Source organism: Accipiter gentilis, chromosome 16, assembly GCF_929443795.1.
Source record: "Accipiter gentilis chromosome 16, bAccGen1.1, whole genome shotgun sequence".
NCBI lineage: Eukaryota > Metazoa > Chordata > Aves > Accipitriformes > Accipitridae > Astur > Astur gentilis.
The window spans coordinates 15,603,897-15,627,198 of record NC_064895.1 but is presented as its reverse complement, the minus strand read 5'-3'; the positions used below and the strand labels follow the sequence as shown (position 1 = coordinate 15,627,198).

The 23,302-nt window shown below is 38.9% G+C and overlaps 1 protein-coding gene across 6 annotated transcripts in view; it reads right to left on the bottom strand.

The window, feature by feature from the left end:
- Positions 1-3,429: 3,429 nt before the first annotated feature.
- The window catches only part of GREB1 (growth regulating estrogen receptor binding 1), a 114,667-nt gene continuing 94,794 nt past the window's right edge, over positions 3,430-23,302 (bottom strand). For 5 of the 6 annotated variants that reach the window (XM_049819127.1, XM_049819126.1, XM_049819125.1 and 2 more), the window contains 11 exons: positions 20,799-20,901; positions 18,908-19,066; positions 16,344-16,486; positions 15,433-15,594; positions 13,549-13,753; positions 12,601-12,775; positions 11,443-11,661; positions 9,482-9,617; positions 8,750-8,950; positions 6,981-7,119; positions 3,430-5,162 (listed from right to left, as the gene is read on the bottom strand). In XM_049819127.1, coding sequence (XP_049675084.1) covers positions 4,999-5,162; positions 6,981-7,119; positions 8,750-8,950; positions 9,482-9,617; positions 11,443-11,661; positions 12,601-12,775; positions 13,549-13,753; positions 15,433-15,594; positions 16,344-16,486; positions 18,908-19,066; positions 20,799-20,901 — 1,806 coding nt within the window. In that variant the 3' untranslated portion in view covers positions 3,430-4,998. Of the gene's footprint in view, positions 5,163-6,980; positions 7,120-8,749; positions 8,951-9,481; positions 9,618-11,442; positions 11,662-12,600; positions 12,776-13,548; positions 13,754-15,432; positions 15,595-16,343; positions 16,487-18,465; positions 18,557-18,907; positions 19,067-20,798; positions 20,902-23,302 lie in introns of those variants that run through there. The other variant, XM_049819131.1, reaches the window with a different exon arrangement.

Below are 23,302 nucleotides of genomic sequence, written 5' to 3'. Positions count from 1 at the left end.
GGGGGATCTCAGACTGGCACACAGTGCTGCCAACCTGTCCCAACACAGGTGCCATCTCATCTGGGACAGATCTATGTGATTTGTGGCTGATAAATCAACAGTATTTAAAAGGATAATTTAACTTTGAATAGAATGAAATCACACCATCACCAAAAAACAGGTTCCATTTGTTTGCACAACCACTTTCTGCATAGGTATCATATGATGCAGAATTAATCCAGTGGTTATCGCAATACCCCGTGAGTCAATAACTGTTCTCCAACCTGTTACTGGTCCCTATAGGTAGTAACTAGTAAAAACTCACTTTCCTATCAATCCTGTTGTCTCTAAGTATAATGAAAATTGTTAAGTTGCGGTTAACAGTGCCACTCAACATTTTCTATAGCACCTCAGCACACACTGCCAGAATAATACTCCTTAAGTATGTTCATAGTTTAAGTGCATAATCAACACATCAGTCATGTAACAAGTGTGAAGACATTTCCTTCTGTTTATATTACTGTGTAAATCTAAATCAAATGTTTCAATTTTCTTGAGGATTTTAATCAAAGCCACATTTACATATGAAGCAGCTTTATGAAGCTTTTCTTAAAATCATGGCATTTCATTCCAAACATCTTTTTCTCACTGAGCAGGAGACTCGCTGTTATATCCGACGCTCCATCACTCTCTCACCAAATAACATGTCAGGCAATGGGCAATGCCAGCAATTGGGCTATTGCCTCAAAAGTCCCAGAGTTGTGTCCTCCACAGTATTCAATGGTTATTTTGGGGGCTGTCCACACAGGACTGGAAATGTTATAAAAGCATTTGCAAGTGACCAGTGCGGCAACTAAATTAAGCGCTCAAGATATCTGTACAGGATTCTGTTTGTTTCAAAAAAGAATCAAACTTCTGTACGTTTCAACAAGGATCTGGAAAGAACTAATGGCATACAGCCAATATTACTAACACAAGAGGGCATATCTGGCTCAGCTGGGATGTTTGCCAGTCCTCAGAACACTTAAAGATAAAAACATTCCATACACATACTCGTGACTGTCTTCAGCTGCATCTTCCCAGGCATACACCAGGCCATCCTCCGACCTGACCTTGTAAAACTAGTTCTTCAAAGGCTTGGCAAACATGCAGCACAACACATTCTAACGTTCACTCTTGAAAACAAATGCCAGGTGTTCCGAGCTGCTCCCACAACCAGAACCACTGAGTATTTCTTCAGGTGGAGACTGGAGGAGCAGGGATAAGGGATAAGTGGTCGAAGACAGCCAACAGGCAGAGGATATACGGGACTGGATTTACTTTTCATTAAAGAGCTGCGTCCTTAAGGAAGTAGGAAAAAGGAAAGAATACGGATTTTATTTCAGCATAGCTGCCATATTTCAGTGACAGCTGATGAAATATTAAGGCTGCTTGCTGAAGGGTGGGGGACAATGTGTGAGTGGAGGACTCTGGTGGGAGAACCGAAAGGCAGAGTGGCGGATTGCGTGTGGTGCGGTGCAGCGGGTGTGTGGGTGCCTGCCAGTGTGCTGGCCTGTGCTTGCTTCCCTTGCTCTCCATTTTCCACCCCTGTAAACCTCTCCCTTGCCCCTTCCTTTGGGTTGTTTGTCTATTACTGGTACTTCTTTCTTTTTGTGCGAGTGACACATTTCACCACAGAGTGTCACAGGTACAGCCTTTGAAAAGCAGCCCCCTCTCCAGCAATATTTAACAGCTGTTTTTTAGACACAGAGTGGGAGCCGAGATCTGTACATTCCCTATCACCACAATGGGAGGCACTTGCTAGGGAAGGATGAAATCCCTTACATCTTGTAGTGTTCAAATCATCTGTAATGCCCAGATGATTATATACCAAACACCAGTGCTTAAGTGCTTGTGAAGAGTCCTTTGATAGTGGAGAGAGAATGGTAAGAAGGAAAATAATGTCACCTTCCCAGTAACTGCCTCTATATTTGGAGACTGTCTTTTGCAGAAGCTGAATCATAAAATACTTCACTGTCTGACACACAGTACAGAACACACTAACAATACGATCTGCCGGTGATAATAGTGGATGACTAAACCAGCAAGCATGGAAGGCACTAGAGAAGAAGGTAGAGGCTGTAAAAAGTCTGTAAAAGCATGCAGGCAGTGCCTTTTATTTTGTTTGCTACTACATTGTCAAGTCAATCTGCGTGATGGAGAGGTCTATCTTCTCGCCATGTCCAAAGTCAGAAAGGAAATACTTAAAAGACTTGTGTACGTAATAGGCATGGGCCAGGTTTTCTCGCAAAGGTCACTGGGACTGAAAGTCAGTAATTCCCTCCCACAGAAGGCAAGACAAGAGAAGGGTGGAGCTGGGACTTGGGTTCCCAGCCCTACAGATGCACTCTGGTAAACAACTGCAGCACAAGGAAGTTGCAGAACAGGATGCCAGTCTCACCCAAACAGATTTGCTTTTATTTATCATTATTATTTATCTGTATTACCGTATCACCTCAGAGTCCCAGCTGGACAAGAACCCTAAGTTGTCCCTCTCCCTGAAAGCTTACACTCTAAAGGAGCTTGGCTTGTAAACTAGGTCAGGGATGAAGAAATTTTTGGATGGAGCTCTGGAGAGTGCTCTCCCTGACTCACCTACCATTACTTTTCTGGCATCCTGTGAAAAAAATGCTGTATTTTTCTACCATGTTGGGTGCACAGCTGGTTGTATGATGGGAAGTAACTGCATTTTGGTCACACAGTAAGTGCATATCTGGTCTTATAACAGGATACATTCCATCAGACAATGGACCGTGCAAGCAGGTTCCACCATATACGATTGCTTATGTATATACTCCATGATGGAGAATGACTGCGTTTGGTCACACGATAGACATACGTCAGGTGAGGCCAGGTCCTGAGACTCCTACCCTCTAGACAGGATACAGTAGGTAGGTAACTCATGGAGCAAAAGGTTAATGCAGAAGCAACACTCAGGAGTATGATGGTTTCAGCCCACTAGCAGCTGCATTTTGTCAAAGTTTTGAAAACTGCGGCAAAACAGAATGTTAAGAAAGGATGTGATTTATTTTTTATTTATTTATTATTATACGCTTTAGGCCTTTTTTCAGTTTCTTGGAGAAAATGGATGTTTGAAGACTTGCAAAGCAAATCTCAGATCTAAACCACAGGAAAAAGTTAACAGACACTTGGTATAAGTATTTGGTTACATGAAAGGAGATTTCAACCTGCCGTCTTTAGTTCTGAGTTCCTGTAAAAACTCTTATACCTTTGAGGCTGTGTTATGCTTTAGGCCATTAAGCAGTACTGTATTTTCTCTTGATCAGTTCAGGGCATTCCTTAATTATATTAACTCCTTTCAGCCAACCCTTTTCTCCCCACCCCCCCCCCCCCACCCCCCAAGCATACTTGACACTCATGTACATCACCAAGACAGATGTCCATGCAGCATGAACTTTATTTATAAAGGATGGATTAGACATGAATGTCACACTTCTTTAAAAAAGTTTAAATTAACTAATTAACTGGTGAAAACTGAACAGGTAATACTATTTACATAGGACCATGCTCACTTTCCTTCCCAAAACTTAAAAGTGAATTCTCACTCTGAAACAAGGACAATGAAATAAAGAAACCCACTGATTTCTAGCAGTTACCTTGTAAATAGCAGTCTAAGTCTCTCAAACTTACAGAACTTATCTTTTCCCTGTAAATTAACCTAAATTATCTCTTTGGCATAGTCATACTGATGTCTGCATGTCAAGACCAGTACCGTAATGGACTCAGCCACCTAATAGCATTTCATCAGTATAAAATCAATGATCCTCCCATTGGTGTATCCAGCAAGAAAGGACTGCCCAAGTATTAGATGTCTTCTGACAATGTCTATGCTCATCCTTCCTGCACCCGGACTGAGTGAAGTTAACACTGATTCTATAAAGACAAACAGGAAGTTTGCAACTCAGAGAGTATTTCCAAAAACCTAGACAAAGACTGTGATCACTGACTTCACATTTAGAGCGTACAAAATACCGTGATGCCTGGTGCCATTCTAGAACATGTTTTTAGATTTCCACCTGAATTCCTCAGAGATGTAGTCTCCATTTTATCATTCTTTTGAAGCACCTTGGCAAGAAAATATCCCCAGAAAGTGTACTGGGAGGGTTTCAGAACCATCTCATCTGCTATCTTGAGTGCACTGGGTCCAGCTTGAAGTCTGCAGCCAGTGCAACAGTTTAATGAGAATCCAGAAAACACCACTGTTCTAGATGTAATAAGTCACTTGCAGGTCAGTCTCACCATTTGATCTCTTCAGTTACTTAAGGTAATTTCAGTTTCAGGTTTAAATGTTCAGATCTCATTTTAAAATCTACTTTCTTGACTCTCTTCCTTATGCTAATAAAACCAGACACATAATTATGCCTCTATCCGAAGAGTCCTGTATGGTAAACCTATCCAGTGTGGCACCTGTTCCAAAAATTAAGGCTCCAACTGAGTTCCCACCACTACAGAAATATACTTTACAAATCTTCATATAAAAAGCCTACCTGGATCAATCAGTAGCAGCATACCACAAAGCTTTAACAATTCCTGTTGCCTTGTGCCAACTGTTAGATAAATAAGACTTGTAAAACAAAATCTGCTCCTAAATTTACATTTCCTATTTCTGGAATGTACAAAAAGTTTTCTAAAACTCTTGCTTATGAACTTGCATGTGGTCTTTTTTGTCACAGAAGTGCACTCATTGACCTTCCTTCTGATCCAAAATAATTTCTGCAATGCGGAGTAGCAAGTTGCAGTGTCTCTCTCAGGAATTAGGAATGATTTCCATCAGACAATTAAATTAGAAAAGTCACTTCAATGTTTGGAAATATGAGTGTAAATTGTCTCATTAGATATTCTAATAAACAATGGAAAACAGTCCTCTTTCTGTTCAAAAAGCAGAGCCTCTCAAAAGTAATTTTGTGAGATTGCAGCAAGTAGTGTTTTGTATCATTCAGGATATGTGTCCTTTTTCAATTAAATATGTCGTCCAGTCAGGAAGAAAAGTGGTCTGTCCTCTTTTGCATTGGCAGTCTGGAATTCATCCCGCAGTCGGAACTGCCACTCATCTTCCAGCTCTAGCCGGACAACAGTCTGGCGAAGAGAATTGCGATCTTGACAAATCACACACAGGGTGGCACCTAAGCAGACGGTTAAAAAGAAACCCACGTGAGTATCCCCTTTGTCCTCAGGTCATCCAGCTCCCACCACCCCTTAGCATGTAGAACTCCACCACTTTCAAAACAGGAGTTACAAGTGGGCTTGGGAGAAAATAAAGACACTCATGTAGGACTGAGGAGAGCTATGTTCAGCTCTCTGTTTATCAGGATCTTCTTCTGTAACCTGAGGTATCTAGTATTCATCTAGTAAACAGGACTAACAATACATTCCCTACACTTTAGGGTAAGGAAGGGCAACACTGTCGGGTCTAAGGAGGTGGTGATGAGTCCTGGCAGAAAACAAGATGAAGCCCTACATCCATTACTGTTCTAGCCCTGCTGATAATTACCTTGTTGAGTGAAACTCTCACTCAGCAAAACACTTACACCACAAGTCAATCACCATGAAGGCTGACTAAGCTCTTGCTTTGCTGACCAGAAATGGTCTAAACATGTCCTTAAAACTAATCACAAACTTTAGCGCTTTTCGGATTGGTAAACTAATGTGCCAGCAAAGAAGAATCTGGTCTGTATGGCTATGGGCACAGGCAAATCCAGAATGCCAAAGTAAGAAAAATCATATTTTGGTAAACAATATCAACTGCCTTGACTGGCATGCTGATACCATTTTAACTTGCATGCATGATTTCCTGGCTTCTGAGAAGAGTGCTCAATTAAGAGCAAATAATTATCTCACTGTCATTCAATAATCTGAATGAGAGATGGTGAGGTAAGTGGAAATGCCCAAGACAAAAAAAAGCTGAGATCATAATAAAAAGAAACAAGACAGACAGCCATGTCATGTTTAATGCTCATGTGGTGGGTTAGAAAATCAAGTAAACTGCCAAGGGAGATGGAGAAATCCCAAATCAAATACACTTTGTTACACGCTATAAAAATCATCTTGTTTATGTAAAATGAAACTGATTGATAGCCTCTGGTCACTAAAAAAATGCAGTACAAAAGGACTGCTTTCATTTGCAGTTACTCTGGTAACCTTGTTAGAGAAACTACAGGCTGATTAAAATGTGGACAATGCTCCAGAATGAGCATAGGCACTGGCATTCCTGTGGCTTCAGTGGCATGTGCAGGTAAAAGCACTGTACACCCCAATTTGCACTTAGCTACGCATACCTATATGAAACTGTATTAACTGCAACAAAGAACACAGCAGTTCATAACAACTCTGCCTGTTTCAAGAAGGCATTTGCCCTGGTGTTCTTCCTCCAGTGACAGTTATAGCTGTGACTGAAACAAATCCCCAGAGCGCTAAATGCCTAAGATAGTAGCAGAACAATCCAAAAGAAGTTTGCAATGTGACTACCTGCAATACAAATGGAAGTTATTTGTCTCCACTGCTATCCACCATCATAAGGACTACATGGAGAAGAAACTGGTTATTAGGAATAAATTTTAAATGATCCAGCTTCTACTTCCAAAGATGGTAAATAGATTTTGATGAAGGCTTGTCCATCACCCATTTTCTAAAGAAAATTAGAAAACCTGCAAGAACAGGTAAATGCTTCATATATAAATCTTAAATACTCAGTTTTCAAACATGAAGTAAAGAGTTATGCATATACACTAGGCATACAGAACTTATAGCACTGTTATATACCAGTTTACTACAGTACAGAGCCAGCATGATCAAGCATCAAAGATGGGTGGGACATATAAAGACAAATATGAATACATGTATATACATATATATGTATGTATATTTTCATATAAAATAAATTTTTCCCCAGGTTCCCAGAGTCAGGTCATATAATTCTCTGTAATAAAATTATTGCAGCTCACCTTTAAGAAAATGAAACTTCTTCAAAAAGCTAGCTACAACAAAGGAGTCACAGAGGTATAGCAGGAGACCACTGAATGTCAAACCAGAGGAACTGATATTCAGAGAGTGAGGCCGAGAACTCACATAGCAAACTGCAATCTGATTGGGAGAAGGGGAAAAAAAATTAACATTTTTCAAGCTTTTATATAAAGCTAAGGCTTGATATCAAGCTTTCAGTATTTGCACCTGATTCAAATTCAGAATTGCTTTCCAACCCCAAATATTGTGTTCTTTAAAGTTCCTTCTTAAACATCACTCTACTTATTAAAAATCTACATAAAAGCACTATTCATAACTATGTATTAGTCATTACTATTCGCTACTATTATTATCATGAGGTTTAGGTATGATAGGGTTTGAAAGCTGCAGTAACAATAGCTCCCCACAACCATAATGTCACCTGCGTGGCACAGTTTAGTTACACACGAGTAAATATAGTAACTGTGCAGTCAGACATGAAAAGAACCCTTTAGAAATGCCTAATTTCATTTACATTACGATAGGATTACTCAAGTCAGTTGAGTTGTGCATATACGTAAATGCACAAGGTTTCCTCTTATTTAGTTTGTTTTTATGGCTGCTCCCCAAATCCACTAGGAACCAGGAATATTTATTGCAATCTTTCAGAATTTATAAATTTAAATCAAGGAATCTTCCACACAAGTGTTTCCAAAGTGCCATGGTACTACTTAACTAGGGCAGACCCTAAATCAGCACGGCATAAATCAGCATGATTCAGTGGAGGAAGGTTGACCCACAGCAACTGAGACTTTGGCCCAGGCTGCCTATATTTATCTATATTTCTTCAATCTTATTGTATCATATTCCAGCTCAGGTAACAATTCCAGACCCAAACTGAACTCATTTCCTGCACTGCATGGTTAGAGCTGAAAGGATGCAATGGATGATGACAGTAACCATACAATCCCCTTCCACAGAGTTTGTTTCTCCAAATATGGTGGGAACATAGACCTGTAAGATCTCAGCCAGAAAGGAAATTAAAAGATATAGTTCAAAAATGTTCTGAGAGCAGCATATATGGCAAGGTCATTACACAGCTGTTTTGGTAAAGAAGTTTAGTAAATCCAGCAAGACTGAATTTCATTTAGTATTCAAGTCAGGTGAAAAGGTAAAAAAAGTTTCTCTCTCCTGAACAACACTACCTTAGTATCACACTTCTACCTGACCTACATTTGAGTTTAAGTATGACCTTGGCTTTAGATCCAAACTCATCAGAGAGCACCAACAGCTCCTGAGATCTAATGCCAGCTTCTCCCATTCTGACTGTTTTCTTGGTATTTGTTTCACTGCCTCAGCTTATCAGTCAAAAGTGAACTGAAAACATTTGTATTTTGAAATGTTTTCTAAGGGTTAGCTAATATTGGTAAAGAACTCTTGTGAAAGAAATGTGCTGTAGGAAGGGCCAAATTATAGCAGACCGAGAAAACACTTCTCAAAGAAAAATGTGCTCTGTGTTAATTCAGAATCTAATATAGTTCACAGACTGTATTAGCATTTAGGACAATTCAGGTACTATTCTCCATGTACTTTACTTGAAGCATCTAATAATATTTCTATGGGACTAAAAATTTGATTTTTAACATTACAGGGATCTAATACCTGATTCTTCAAAGGCTGTGTAACTATTATTAAGGAATGCATCAACAAACTCATCCAAAACATAGCCTATACATTTCTAGAGGTGCTTGAAGATTATTTTGTGCGGTACCTGTGGTCCTAAGTTAAGGTAACAGTCCACAGATAGTACTGGATGGCTATAATTCTTCAGTGAGAGAGGGAAGAAGCGATGGCTGTGATACTGGAGATATTTTTCAAGGAGCAACTGAGCAGGTGCTGCCAAGAAGGTATGCTTGCTGTCAGGAGCACAAATGTACTGAGCAGGGGAGAGTGAAACTGGAGTGTCAGATACCTATGAGGAAAAAATATTTCTGGTACAGATCAATCCTGATCAAGTTGTACTTATCTGAATTTTGGTTTGTATAAAACATATCTCTATCCTACAAATCTAAGATTTATATAAGAAGCAAAGTCATTCAGCCAAAAATAGCTGTTACCAAAAAAGTTTCAGTTTCACAGAATTATATTTGTATTTATAGAGTCTTTGAGGTTTCTTCTTTGAACCCAAAGTACTCCTACATATGAAGTCATATGAAGATGAGCAATTCAATAGCTATAGATAAAAAACTCATAGTGACTGGTCATTTGGATTGTAGAGACACTTTAGCTATTTTTAAAAGTTTTAAAGGAAAATGATTGAGGAAAGGTGCATTTATGCCAAGAATATTGTGGATTTCAGAAAGAAATTTAAAAAACCCCACATGGCACACATAACCCATTACTGGCATTCGGTAATGCACCAAAATACCTCAGCTCTCCTGGTTACAGGGTACAAAAAAGAAAAATGGAATTTTAACAATGAAACAGAGGTCTCAGTTCCCACCTTAGACTTAATGCGGAAGGATCGCTGCCCTCCTACTGCAATTTGCTTTTTCATGACACTGAAGTGATTGAACCGACAGATGAGAAGGCCAGCACTGTGGACACGCAAGTTGAAGTCAACATCATCACATGTAAATCTGGAAAGAATAAAATCATAGCAGTTCAGAGGGATGTTTCTCATCACACACTAACAAATACAAGCACGCAGGGTCTTTGATCAGCGCTGTAGAAAGGACAAGTGTCAAACATACTGACCCTCCACCAGTGCCTATCAGTGAGGGAAAGAGGCTTCAGTTTTGTAATAAACTAGGCTAGAATAAGTTCAAGATAAGAATGAGGGAGGGAACCACTTAGGGAGGGAAAGGACCAGAAACACAGAGGAAAGTGGAAGGAGAAAGGTAGTAAATTGACAGGAAAAGACCTAGGAGTTAAAATATTTTGTTTGCTTTTTACAACAATGCAGTCATAGAAAATAGCTACATACATTACTACCCCAAATAAGGTCAAGGAAATTAATTCCTTTGACTTCCAAGGAAATGGATGAGGCCCTACATTTGATTTGTCAAATGCATAGGTCTCTTACTACTCATTTTCCCCTTACATTATGAATATCCAGTAAATTTTTCAATGTTCCTCTACAGAAATAATGTCATTTTACATTAGAGACAAAAACTATTTGAAGACAAGGAGTCTTTTCTTAATACAACAGAACTGCTCAGACATAGATAGGAATAAATTAAGCAGAAAGAGGCCAAACATACCTGAGCTAAATTTGACCTGTTTTAAAAATAAGATGGAACAGTATAAAAGGTAAACTTCTAAAGCTGACTGAATTCAAATACTCTGGCCTTTAGAAAATTCAGACTCAGTTCTCCATTTTGAGTATATATATTATACAGTAAACAAGATGATGTGCAGAACCACTGGATTAACATCCAGGGCTTGGATTTGAGAGCTCAGCGATTACTGGAACAGTTGACATCAGTGAGAAACACAGCATTTAATTATAGGTTTTTAAAATCTTGTCTTTGATCTTAGTAATATTTACATGGATATTTGGTATGTCTGACTGTCAGTGTCTCTGTGTTTTAAAAATGTACCTTTTTCCTTGCCAGCCCAGGCTTTGAATACTATACAATACTTCAGGCTCAACAGCACACACACAGAGAATTATGGTGAGCCACGCATGATTTAAAGACACAGGCAGAAAATGGGTAGTGTGATCTGGCATTCTTGACATTTTAACATTTCTGCCTGTACTCATATCATTTTGCTTTATTGTCATTCTCTCCAATAGCCCTTCATAATGCTTCATAAGGTAATATACAGTTAGACAGCCTGGGAGCATAGTTCTGTATGACGAGTTGCAGAGGAACAAGTTTAAAATGCTCTTTTAAAGTGTCAGGCTGGTGACGATAGAAATTTAAGTCATTTATTTATCCACAGAATAATGAAAGCAGAAGTGCTTCCCTGCAGTTATAAGTAAACTTGGACTGCAGAAGACATCTTCCTGAGATAGGAGAGTTCTTCTGAGAAGTACAGTGACTGATGTTCAGTTATCTAAGTCTAGGTGTGTAAAGCCATTTTAGATTACCTGGGGTATCCCACCTAGCTTACAGAAAATCACATGTAGATTTCATGTCATACCTGCCAGCCCTATGGACATTATGCATATTCTGAGGTGGGGGCCCAAAGGTCACTTGTAATAGACAGCTGGGAGACCAATACTGCAGGGCACACTGCTGAGTGTGTCTGCCCTGTAATTTAAATATGACTGTTTTATTTGGAACTATGGAAAATAATGTCTTTTGCCAACTGCTGGCAACTTGGGAAGAATGTGAACCAACAGTATGAAAACAAAATCTGTCTGCATCCCATTAACAACCTCCACCCAAAAAGCTTTGTAAAACATTCTGTATTTGGTTCATTATCTCTATTGAAAGATGCTACTGATTCACTTACCTGTTCTGATTGTACTGTACATTCTGTGTCAGATCGACGTTCAGCATAATAAAATCATGCACATGGCAGCAGGAGAATGGCTCCTTGATCTCAGCACTGTTTGTTTTACTGGACCATTTCCTCATCCCAATTAAGGCATAGTGAGTGACATTGGGAGTTGCTTCGATATGTTGCAGAATTTGCTTCAAGGAAACATTCCTTTCAGTCCACATATAGTCACTACAATAATTACGAAAATGTGTAGAGAATATTCAGAATCTCATTCAGCTGAAGAGCAATTCTTAACAGTTGAAAGTAGTTATGAGTATCAGGTAGATAACTTCAGTGTTGTCTTACTTTACTGCAACTTTTTGTCTCTCACTCTAATCAAAACTTAAAATTAACTAGTGCTTATGTGGTGGGGACTGGTATGACCGATCTGAAGCTTAGTGTGGATCTTTCAAAATATTCACTCAGATATGTAAACTTTTAAAGTTACCTGGATAATGTTCCAAATTACTTTGGGAGGGTTGCTGACTTTGCGACATGGCTTAAGTGCAAAGTATAAGATCCTCCTGGCCCACCCCTAGAGTCCATAAATCTCAGTTTTTACTGAGTTTAGTTCTCTTTGAAGGCTTGCTGTAAATCCTGCATAGCACTGTTCTGGGAATAGATAAAAATATCTAGTACAAACAATGTTCTAAAGTAGGGAAAACAAAAATACTTGTTTTGGGATTTGGGGAGCTAATAAAGGAGCCATACAGACTGGGACTGATAAAAGAGCCGAAGGAAATCAGCTGCACAATTTGCACAGAAATGTCTTTTAGCTTCCTTAGAAAAATCCTGTTAAAAATGTACATGTGAATGCCCATGCTTGTCCAGTATATCAGGGATTGTGTGAAATCTGCAGTCCAAGTAACTCTAGTTTGAACCGGAGTTAAGCTCTACAGCAAAGGCTGCAGGGCACTTAAATCCTCAGGGGACAGGAAGGAAAAACTAGCACTAAACTATGTGCTATGCAAAGGCAGGTATCTAGGGAAAATACTTCTCTCATTAGGCAAATATTATTCTCTGCTTGTACAGGGAAAAAGTTGTAGTATATCAAACATAATTTCAAAACTGATATACAGTGAAAGGTTAAAAGGGATCAGCTGAAAAAGCATATGTTACTCTGTTTACCTTGTCCTGTCTCCTGAACAATCAAATTCTACTGAATTCCACATAACACAGGAGTCATCTGAAATGACAATGAAAGGCCAAATATCCTGGGGTTTTATCCCCAGCTCCTCCTGCCGATTTCGTTCAAGCTCCAAGTTATGGTAAGACAACTCTTTTATGAGGAAGTGTGCAGCACCTGAAACCAAAGACAAAAATCATCAAAGTTGCTTTTAACTTGGAAGCCTTTTGAAATGAATATTTCTGCAGACCAGGGTATGAGTCACTCTGAAGATTTTAACACCCTAACACTCCCCAGAGCCAACTTATTTTGTCACTTGCCAAGCAAGTAACTTATCGGACCCCACTGGGAAGCACATAAATGAATCCTGATTTTCTAGTGTCTTAAGGGTTTAGCGACTTTTAACCTGACAGATATTTGGCTCCACTAGCATCTCTTAGTGCAAACATCTAGAGATGTTGATTGACCAGCTGGATAGCATGGGAACAATTTCCCCTGATGACCTACTTTGAATGTTTGTCACTACTGCTGTCTATAAGTTGTTCCAGCAGTAAAAGCAAGGTGCTGAATATTTCACAGATACTGTATTAGCAGAACCTAACTAAGACATGTACTAATCAGTGCATCACTGCCTATGCTAATAGTACATAACTTATTTCTATGAGGAAACAGAGTAGGTAACTCCATCTGAGTTAACACCCTCAGCTCCCTTTAAAATTAATAGAGGAGAGTTAGTATTTCTAGGGTGCAATTTATCCAGATTGTTTTAGATGACCTGGATTAAGTGAATTGCATCTTCGACTGTGACAGATTGGCTTCAAAGAAAATCCAGATCACCAGATCAGATATGCTAGCTACAAGGTGTGTGTCTACATTTCACTGTTGAATAACAATACCTCAAGGGCCCAAGTCCTGTGTCTGCATTTGTTAAAACTTTTTGTTACACTTACCTACTCCTGCACTGTTGAAAATGCTTGGAAGAACAAGCATGATGTGGTTGGGCCAATACTTCTTATATATGGCCATTTCATATTCCTTGACAACTAAAACATGCAAATGACTGGCTCCATCCATTGCATGATATAAATTGAAAAGTCCATGTTCATGACGACCAGTGGTGGGAGTAAAAGTGGGGCTTTTTATGTAATCTTCACTCTGTAAATAAAAAGAAGTGTGAGTTTCTGTATTAAGCTGGAGGATGTTTAAACAAAGAGAACAAGATCCTTCAGGAGAATAAATCAGATTCACTGACACTGGTCAAACTGCCACATTTTAAATCAGCTTAATAGGAAAATAAGCAACTTTTTTAAGAGTTGGGGAAAAGAAAACTCTATCACTTAGCTTATTTGACTGGTGAGAGTGTGGTGGAGTGGATAGGACTGCTAACCTTGACCTGCCAAGAGCACAGGGACCTTGAGGCTACCTCTGGAATAGGATTTAGGTCTGTATGACATAAGATGGTAAGAAACACCTTACTCCAAAACTGCAGTACAACCCTTCTAACTGGCTATCACTCAGTCTTGACTGCATTGAAACTCACTAGGTGCTTCCAAGTTTCATAGTACAGCTTCTGAAAGCCCTGTTTCTACACACATCCAGGACTGTACCAGTCTGCGCAACTGATTTTAGCCTGGTTCCAACTAAGGTCATTAAGGACCCTCAATGTGCCTCTTTACATACACTCTCCAAAGCCCTCACAGTTAAGCACTCCAGATTTAAAACTGCCAAAGCACAAAATGGTGGATTTGATGCCACTGGAGTTCACGAAAGGGAATTTAAAGTGGATCAAGAAAAATATTTTATAATGGTTGAACAATCTAGGTTTATATCCCACAGCACTTTTCAAGCTTGCAGCAAGATTGCAGGCACCATTTTGGAGCAAGTGAACAAAAAAAGAAGTAAAGGAAGAATGAATGGTTTTGGCAAAGCCTCAAAGCAGGTCAGTGGCAGAAGCAGGAAAAGAATCCACAAGGACCCAGTGCATAGTTCTGACTGCATAGCCAAGCACAAGTTTACTGGGTGAGGAAGAGCAGGAGGTTTCATCCTCACATTGTGCAGTTGCTGCTGCCTTGCTGCCTGGGTTACCCCATTTCAAACTTGAACTGGACATAAAAGCCCGAACTGGAGGGTGGTATTGATTGATTATTGGTTATTGGAAGCAGCTTATTTTCTTCAAGATAGAAGTGCTACTGCTTACTACTGTTCCACAAATTGCTTCAATACTCCAAACAGTGTGGCCCAAGCAAGGCACGGCATCATCTTAGACATGGATATCAGGAGTCTCTGTAAAGCCCAACATCAGAGTTTGCATAGCCTGTCAGATGGATGACCTTATAAAGTGTTTTCTACAAGCATGATGCGATTCTTTGGACAGTCTTGAAGCCATGACAAAGATTCTTTGAAAGTCTTATTTTTATATGACAGCAACTGAACATTTATGCAGAATATGACAGGATAATCCACTGCCTTCCTTTACAGTAAAAAATTGCTTCCTCTTAGTGCTGTATGATAAACAAAACCATGTCTTTGAGCTCATTGCTGAAACCATTCTCACTTTAACATCTTAAACCTATAACCAAAGACCTTTTTCCCCAGATAGGAGTGTTTATGCCAAAGGATCAACCTAGATAATGAGCAAAAGAAACAGCTTATTGGTGGCTTGACAGTTTTGCTTCATGTCTCCCTTTCTGAGAGAAGATATAAGTGTAGTATCAGGACATCTTCATTATCTCTTGACAGCTGGACCAGAAGTGTAAAGAATCCTAATTCAACAAATTTTAACACTGGTGGTGTCTCTTTCCCATATATGGCCACAAATATAATTATCCATCTACCTTATCTGTGACTAGCGGTAGCCTCATGCTTTCCAATTGTCTTCCTGGTTGGCTAAAGACAAAGTGATGCTCCTTTGACTTTGGAATGATAAAATGCAGCTGGATCTCTTCTCCCAGCATAGAATAGGAAAAGGCAAATGCATGCAGAGTGGACTCATAAAGCTGTGAAAAAATAGGATAATTCCAGCGGTTAGAGTCAAACTACAAAGTCTCAGTGTAGTTAATACACATTTATAACATTACCAAACAGATGACAGTTACTGTATTGCATTAGATTCACTAGGTGTTAGGCAATGCCCTCTAGCCTACAGCATACACTAAAAAAAAAAAAATAAATTAAACTGTTCCCTCTTTTGAAACTATTGTTTCAGTTTTGTCTTGCAGACGGTACCAATACTTACAGGCCAATCTTGGCTTTCAGAAATACTGACATATAAAAACCAGTATTTGCACTGCTAACATCTTCTTCCTCACATTCTAATAGGCAGGAAATTGGAGGGTTACTCTGAGGAAAACAGTCTGTACGCCACATGTAGACTACTCTATGCTGGACTACTCCTGTATCAGAAGTAACACCTTTTGCAGTTACTCAGGTGAAAAGGTAAGCAAGTCCCAGTGGGAAAAGTTTACCAGGAAAGTAGTTTTAACTGGATGTATACATGTAGAATGCAGATTGCAGCACCAAATAAGCTACTGTAAATGAGGCAAGGATCAATCCTCTGATGTCCCCAAACCTGCAGTCTGGTCAAGGCAGGCAAACTTCAAGAAATAACAAAATCTGTAAATCAGATGGTTTTAATACATACATACAACTTCTAAGCCAATTCATATACCGTGAATGCATACAAAACTGTGTTGGGTTGTGTCTGCTTCTTATTCTGATCTGCAGAGTAATATCTGGAAATCTTTACCTGGTACCTGGGATTGAAACCCATATACTGATGACATTGTTCACAGTGATGGTAGGTGTTATATGCTGCATACTTGGACAATCTCATCCTAGTTGTTTGACGGCGTGTATACATATCCTCCTGTCTCCTGCTCATTGATCTCTCTATTAAAAAAAAACAAACAACTTAAATCTAACATATATTCAAGGCCAGAATGTACTCCCTTGTGACAAACTGTTTCTGTCACTGTAATTAGCTTCTAGGAACAATGGCAGGATTAAACACATGCAAAACAATCTATGAATTTGTTCTGAGCATATTATGCTTTATCATTTGTTATGTACAGCAAAGGGGACCACAAAGAAGTATCTGCAAATTCATGATTATGATAATTCTGTACAGATTTCACAAAAGGCAGAGGTGCAAGCAAAGCCAGATTATTAAAATTATTATTGTTGCTCTTCTTATTATTGGTTGAATGCTTGCAAAAATAATAAATAGTAAAAAAGAGTCTTATGAGAGACATTTTTTGTCCTGTGATGGACATCACTGTAGATTATGTGAAATTAACTTAGCAAATTTAGTGACGTTGCTCTTTAGTGAATATCCACATTTTAAAAGAAGGTCTCCTTTGTGAGAGTGAAGGAAGATGAGATGTAATTTCTGCTGAAAAGGACTTCTGTTATGTCATCTGGCCAAACCTTGCACTCAGATTTTCAACATCAGATCAGGTTGTTCGAGTTTGTTCCTTGTCCTGTCAGGTTTTGAAAATCATTAAGAGTGGAGTTTCCACAGTGTCTCTGGGAAACCTGCTCCATGGTTTGATGACTCCTTCCATTCTGGAAATATTTTTCATACTATTTAATTGTAATTTCCCATGTTGCAACTTGTGTCTGTTGTCGCTTGTTCTTATGGTGTGTACCTATAATAGTTTGTGTCTATAAGTTCCCATTAGGAACTTGAAGACAGAAATCAGATGCTCCTGCTAGACTTCTCCAGACCAAACAAACCCAACTGTCTTCAATTTTCTATGTACATCATGTGCTTCAGGCCTATTGACATCTTGGTGGCTACCCACTAGGCTCACTTTTGTATGTCAATGTCTTTCTTGTACAGCGAAGCCAAAAACTTGACAGAATACTCCAGATGTAGTCTTACAGGTGTCATGCATAGAAGAATAATCATTTTTAGTAAGCCATTAACCCAGTGGAGAACTGGTGACTCAAGTTCAAGTTGTTGTCTACCAGGATCATCAGGTCACTCTTCTCAAAGTTGCTGTCTATACAGCTGGCCCCAAGCTTGTACAGCTGCAAAAAATTATTCCATCTCAGGTGCAAGATCTTGCATTTACCTTTGTTGAACTATATGAGGTTTCTGTTCCTGAGGTTCCTTCCTGGAGGTTCCATTTCTCCAGGCTGTCAAGGTCTTTCTGAATGGCAGTGCTACCTTCCTGCATATTGATGTCTCCCCCAATTTGGTATCCATCAACTTGCTGATGTTGCATTCTGTCCTTTTGACCAGGTTATTAATGGCAATCTTAAATAACATTTGCCTCACTATCAGTCTCTGAGTATTGCCATGCATACCCAGCTGTCAGTCAGATTTGTGCCACTCATCACATTTTGAGTCCAGTGGGCCAGTCAATTTCCCACCCCCTTTACAATCCACCCATCCAAACCATCTCTCTCCAGTTTTGGCTGTACGGATATCACAGAAGATAGTGACAAAAGCCTTGCTGAAGTCCAGATAAAGCCACTGCTCTTCCTTTGCTCATAGTGCTGGTCATCTCATCACAAAATGCAATCGTGTTTACCAGTCACGATTTGCCTATGATAGATCCATTCTAGCTGCTCCCAATCACTCTCCTGTCCTTCAGGGGTCTGGACATGGCTTACAGGAGAGTTTGTTTCCATAATTGTTTTGAGGACTGAGGGCAGGCTGACTAGGCTGTAATTGCTTTGATCCTCCTTCTATCCTATAGAGGACGGGCATGGCATTTTCCTTTTCCAACCATCAGGAACCTCAGCCAATTGTTGCTACGGTTCAAAAATGATAGACAGTAGACTCACAAAGATGTTGGCTAGCTCCCTCAGCATGCTTGGATACACCCTACCCCGTCCCATGGGCTTGTGTATGTCCAACTGGCTAATTCAGAGGACTAATTCACACCTCAATACTCCAGGAATCTAGATCTGGACATATGCATCTCACGCTTTCCAAACCTAAACCAAAACCTAAAAAATAAACCTATAAACACTTTTAAGTACATAAATAACTTTACCCACATAAGTCACTTCATTGCTACAGAGCAGGACAATGCTACTACATAAAAACATTCAAATACACAAACTTATTGTGGATTCAGAGCTTTTTTTAATTAAAGACTACCTATATAATATTCCATAAAACATTTATAAGGCCCATACTCTCGTGCTTCATCTGGCAAACTTGAAATCTTTTTTCATTATTACTTAGCCAAGTGCAATTCTGATAATTTCACTCTCTTTAAAAGTTTAACAGGATTCTCACATTAAAAACAAATAAATACCTATATGTGTACCAATCTAGATTTATAAAATTCTAACCTTCACTGTTTATAGTCTGAAGCTTTGAACAAATCAGACTTGCATCTTCGTATTTCGGATCATGGATAGTGTAGTCAAAAGGCAACTTCTTAAATGTCTCCAAATCTGGCCACATATCTCCAGGCTGATGGTAGTATTGATCAGATTCTTCTTTTATGTCTATGATATTATTGACAAATAAAAATTCACGTAATTACAATTTTTTAAAGGTCTTTATATTGCTTCAGATGGTTTTGCTACACCTATTATTCCTGCATCATTTTTTCTTTCATCATTCTGAGGAAGCAATATTATTATGCATCCAGAGGTGCACCTTGGAACAAATGTACCTCATACCTCAATGCAATTCTGGCTTTTAAACCTTTGTTATCAATTTAAGACCTCTGTAATCTTACTGGAGCAGTTGGTGGGATGATGATGAAAACAACGTCAAGCGTCTAGTAAGGCTGATCTACCTGCATCTAGGCATTTGGAGTCTTTCCACTGACCACCACATTTGTGAACTCAGTTGGGGAAAGTTATGTTATTTTCACTGAGGAAAACAAGCCCTTTTAAAGCCTCAGAAATTGCAGTACAGTGCAGAGTTAAAAGTCAAATGCCCCTTCTAGTGATAAGACCAGAGTAATCAAAGATAATTCACCCTTAGGTAGGAGAAAATAGTAAATGTGTAATGTGTAATGTAATGTGTAAGGTGTAATGTGCAGTGAAATCATGGCTTTTTCTGAAACAGGTTAACTGACATAAAAACCTAAAGGTACCCAAGTCCTTACAAAATACTTTGCTACCTTTGTCAAGAGGATGAAAAATCTGACAAGAGTAAAATGGACAGTAGTGAGGAGTCCAGTTTGGGGGTCAGCTGTAAGTTGCTGTAAAGAGCCATAACTCCATGTCTATGAGTATAGACTAAATGATTATTTACAACAGGTGAGACCCTGTTTTTGGCACCCAAAGCAGATACAACACTCAGGTGGAATTAGTCAGATGGTGAAATTATCTTCATGCCCTGACTGTGGGTTACCTCTAAAATCCTGCCTAGAATATACAAAGGATTGCTTGCACAAACCTCTCCCCCAGCAGACTGGTCACCTTTTCCACAGGTTTTGCCATAAACCTTGGAGGATAGCTTCCTCTTTCTCAAGCACAGCTCAGTCTGGAGGAAGACTCCTGGGTACTGCCCCAAAAAGCCCTCAGAGACAAGAGCTGAGGCACAGTCCCACAGTGAAATGACTGAAGAGCTTCCCACCAGGGTCTGACGGAGGCAGCTAGCAGGCAGGTAGCACCCACCTGAGACTCTCCGTAGCTGACTGCAGACATGCTTTAAGAGCAGAATGAGACATATCCATATTTTTCTGTGTATTCCAGCCCTTAACTACTGAGACTGAGTGTCAGAAATACATCTGGAAACACAGGGGAGTAATACACAGTAAATAAAGGAAGTTGCGACTAAAAATAGCTATTAGAGAGCGGGAATTGTCTTCCTCCCTCATGTAGTCTTATGTACTTAGAAAATATCACATTGCTCGTCATGGCATATATCTGCCAGAATTTCACTGATTCTTTTTATATACTTTACCACAAAAGTTCATTCCAAGTCTAAACTTAAAAACAATGGCTGGATATCATTAAATATATATATAAATGCTGTTGATTACTTCCCAAGACAAACAGAGGTATGTGGTTTTCTTACTGAAAGTGAGACTAAACTCTAAATGATGAGTGAAATGATGAAATATTCTTAGGTACCGGTTGAAGATCACATGAAAATTTTCTTAAAATATTCCAATGTAAATTAATTGCAAACGTGAACAGCATAGAAAATACAGACTTCTCAATTTAACATAACAATTTTCTACAGTCTCCAGAAGCAAGTATTTTTATATCAAGAACTTACTAATGTTGATTTCTTCCTCATCATAAACATCCACTTCTGTCAGTCTAATCAGCATTCGGGACAAAATACTGAGGAACTGCAGATAGGCACCTGTTTTCCCTATCTGTAAATATATAAATTAAAAAATACAAAAGTAAACTTTAATTTTTCAACATGTTACTTTTCTACATATCTCAAAATTGCAGCTGCAGTGAAACCGAATATTAATATTCAGCGCTTGCATATCCCTGTATTTGTGTATTCTTTGGCATAAATTACATGCTTAAATGCTCAACAGTTTTGTTCTCTCTATGCAGGAACCTGGTTTGGAAAATGCATTTTATATCACAGGTCTAATTACAGGCCCACAGACAAGAATTTTCTCTCCTGATGTTATAGTTTCTACATAGACAATGAACTTTTAAAAATCCGTACAAGCTCATAAAACATTCCAAAAAACTCCTCAAACTACAAGATAACTACAGGATTACCTCAACCAACTCTTTCATATTTGCACAATTTACCAGTACACTGACTGCTACTGAAGTACAGTGACTATCCTGAAGAACAAAGTAGCGTGCACCTTCAGAACTTCTGCAGACCACTTCCACTCCTGGAGTACATGGTATACGTAACAATGTGTTCTTCAACCTCTTTGTGCTGAAAATGTATTATTTCCCTTCCACTGTTTTAAAATTACCTTTTAAAAGTCCATTTTAAAATGATATTAAGATTATAACTTTCTCCTTTCTTTTTTACCCCGCCAACACACTATATACATTTTCTCTTCATTACACCAAATAGCAGTGCTATCCTTTTATAGTTTTTTCAGCTGAAAGGTATAACCCACAGCCAATAATTTACTCAGTGGATTGTTCTGTGTCTTCCACACAAAGTTTGCTGATGATAACATCAAGGAAATAATGCCATATCTAGGCAGACAGCTTTACAAACCATTACACTTGAACAGGAAGCAGTCCACAATGGGTTTCAATGGGGAAAAAAAGAGACCAGCAAGCTCATGTCACACTCACAGGAGAATGAACATGCTATGATTCTGTGTGTGTATAGTTCAGCCGCAGAATGGCACTGATGTCCAGCTGACAACTTAAGACGAATGTCACACCTGTACAGGGTGAGGTTAACATGTAGATGAGTTATGACAAATTTTCCTGCCTGATTTCACAAAGTGGTATCAGATTTTGGACTAAGATTATATCACTACTGAATTGAAAACCCAGCTTCACTGGCACTACTGCTAGGACATGTCAGAAGCATAGGGTGTTAATTACTAAATATACTATTGAATTTACTATTTTTCATATATATACTATTGAATTTACTATTTTTCATATATGTCAAGTGAAATTTTCATTTTCTCTCAAAATTTGAGGAAGGGAGGCTTTGAAGCTGAAGCAAGAGTAGGTAAACATTTGTTTTGGACAAAGTTCATTATCTGTTGCTTTTAATAAATCAGACTGCATTTTACACAGTTGCTTGCCAAGGATGGAAAAGGGTACCGTTATCCCTGTTGGGGATCAAATAAGCCTTTCAGGTACACATAGTAGACCATGTGTTAGCACACAACTCTCTGTTATCCAGGGAAAAAAGACACAGAAAAAAAGTGACTTTGAATAGAGGAAATGATAGCATGGACTATAGTCAGCCCATGGACTGGGCATTTCTAACGCTCAGTCTGGGTTTTTATGTAAAATCCATTGAGACTAATGAGAATCTTTCTACTGACTCTGGAACAAGGTTCTAAACTGGGCTGCAATGGCTATTGATTGGTGAGCTAAAGAAAAACATCTTTTATTCCCACATCTGAGGCAAACCTGATGATACTTTGTCCTAGAAAAAAATACTTTCAATGTTTTCTCTCAAGTCTGAGACTACCTTTATATGCCCTTACAAACATATTCTTTTGAAGAGCCTCTGATCATCATTTCATTAAACACAGGGTGGCCTGGCAGATTAACAGTTCCCTGATTTCAAACAAATGAGAGATCATTCGTCAAAAGTACACATCCTGTTCCCTTGATACCAGGTATCTATGTGAAAAACTAATTCCTAATCTGTTTGAAGGATATACTTAGAATTGTCAACAGAACAACAGGCTGAAAACCTTACTTTTTCTTTTTGGTAACCATTTAAAACTAACTTATTCTATCAAAATCACATATTTTTCTTTCCCTTTGGGACCGATCCTCACCAATGTATCTTCAGCAATGTATCTGGGAGTGACTAGGCTACTACTACGTCATACTTAGATGAAGGGTATTGGTTGTCAAGTGACTCAAGTATACACAAAGCTGTAGGGTCATGAGTCAAAAATGTTGGAAACCACACAACTACAAGTGCTAGTCCCTAACCACTAAACTAAAACTTATGTATTTATCATATTCCATGCATCGTATCTTACCCAATTATCTCATTATCTGTCACATAAAAAGTGTCCAATACAGTACTGTGAGCTTTATGAACTGTTAAGATATTAGCAACACTATATGCAAAATGCTGGTAGG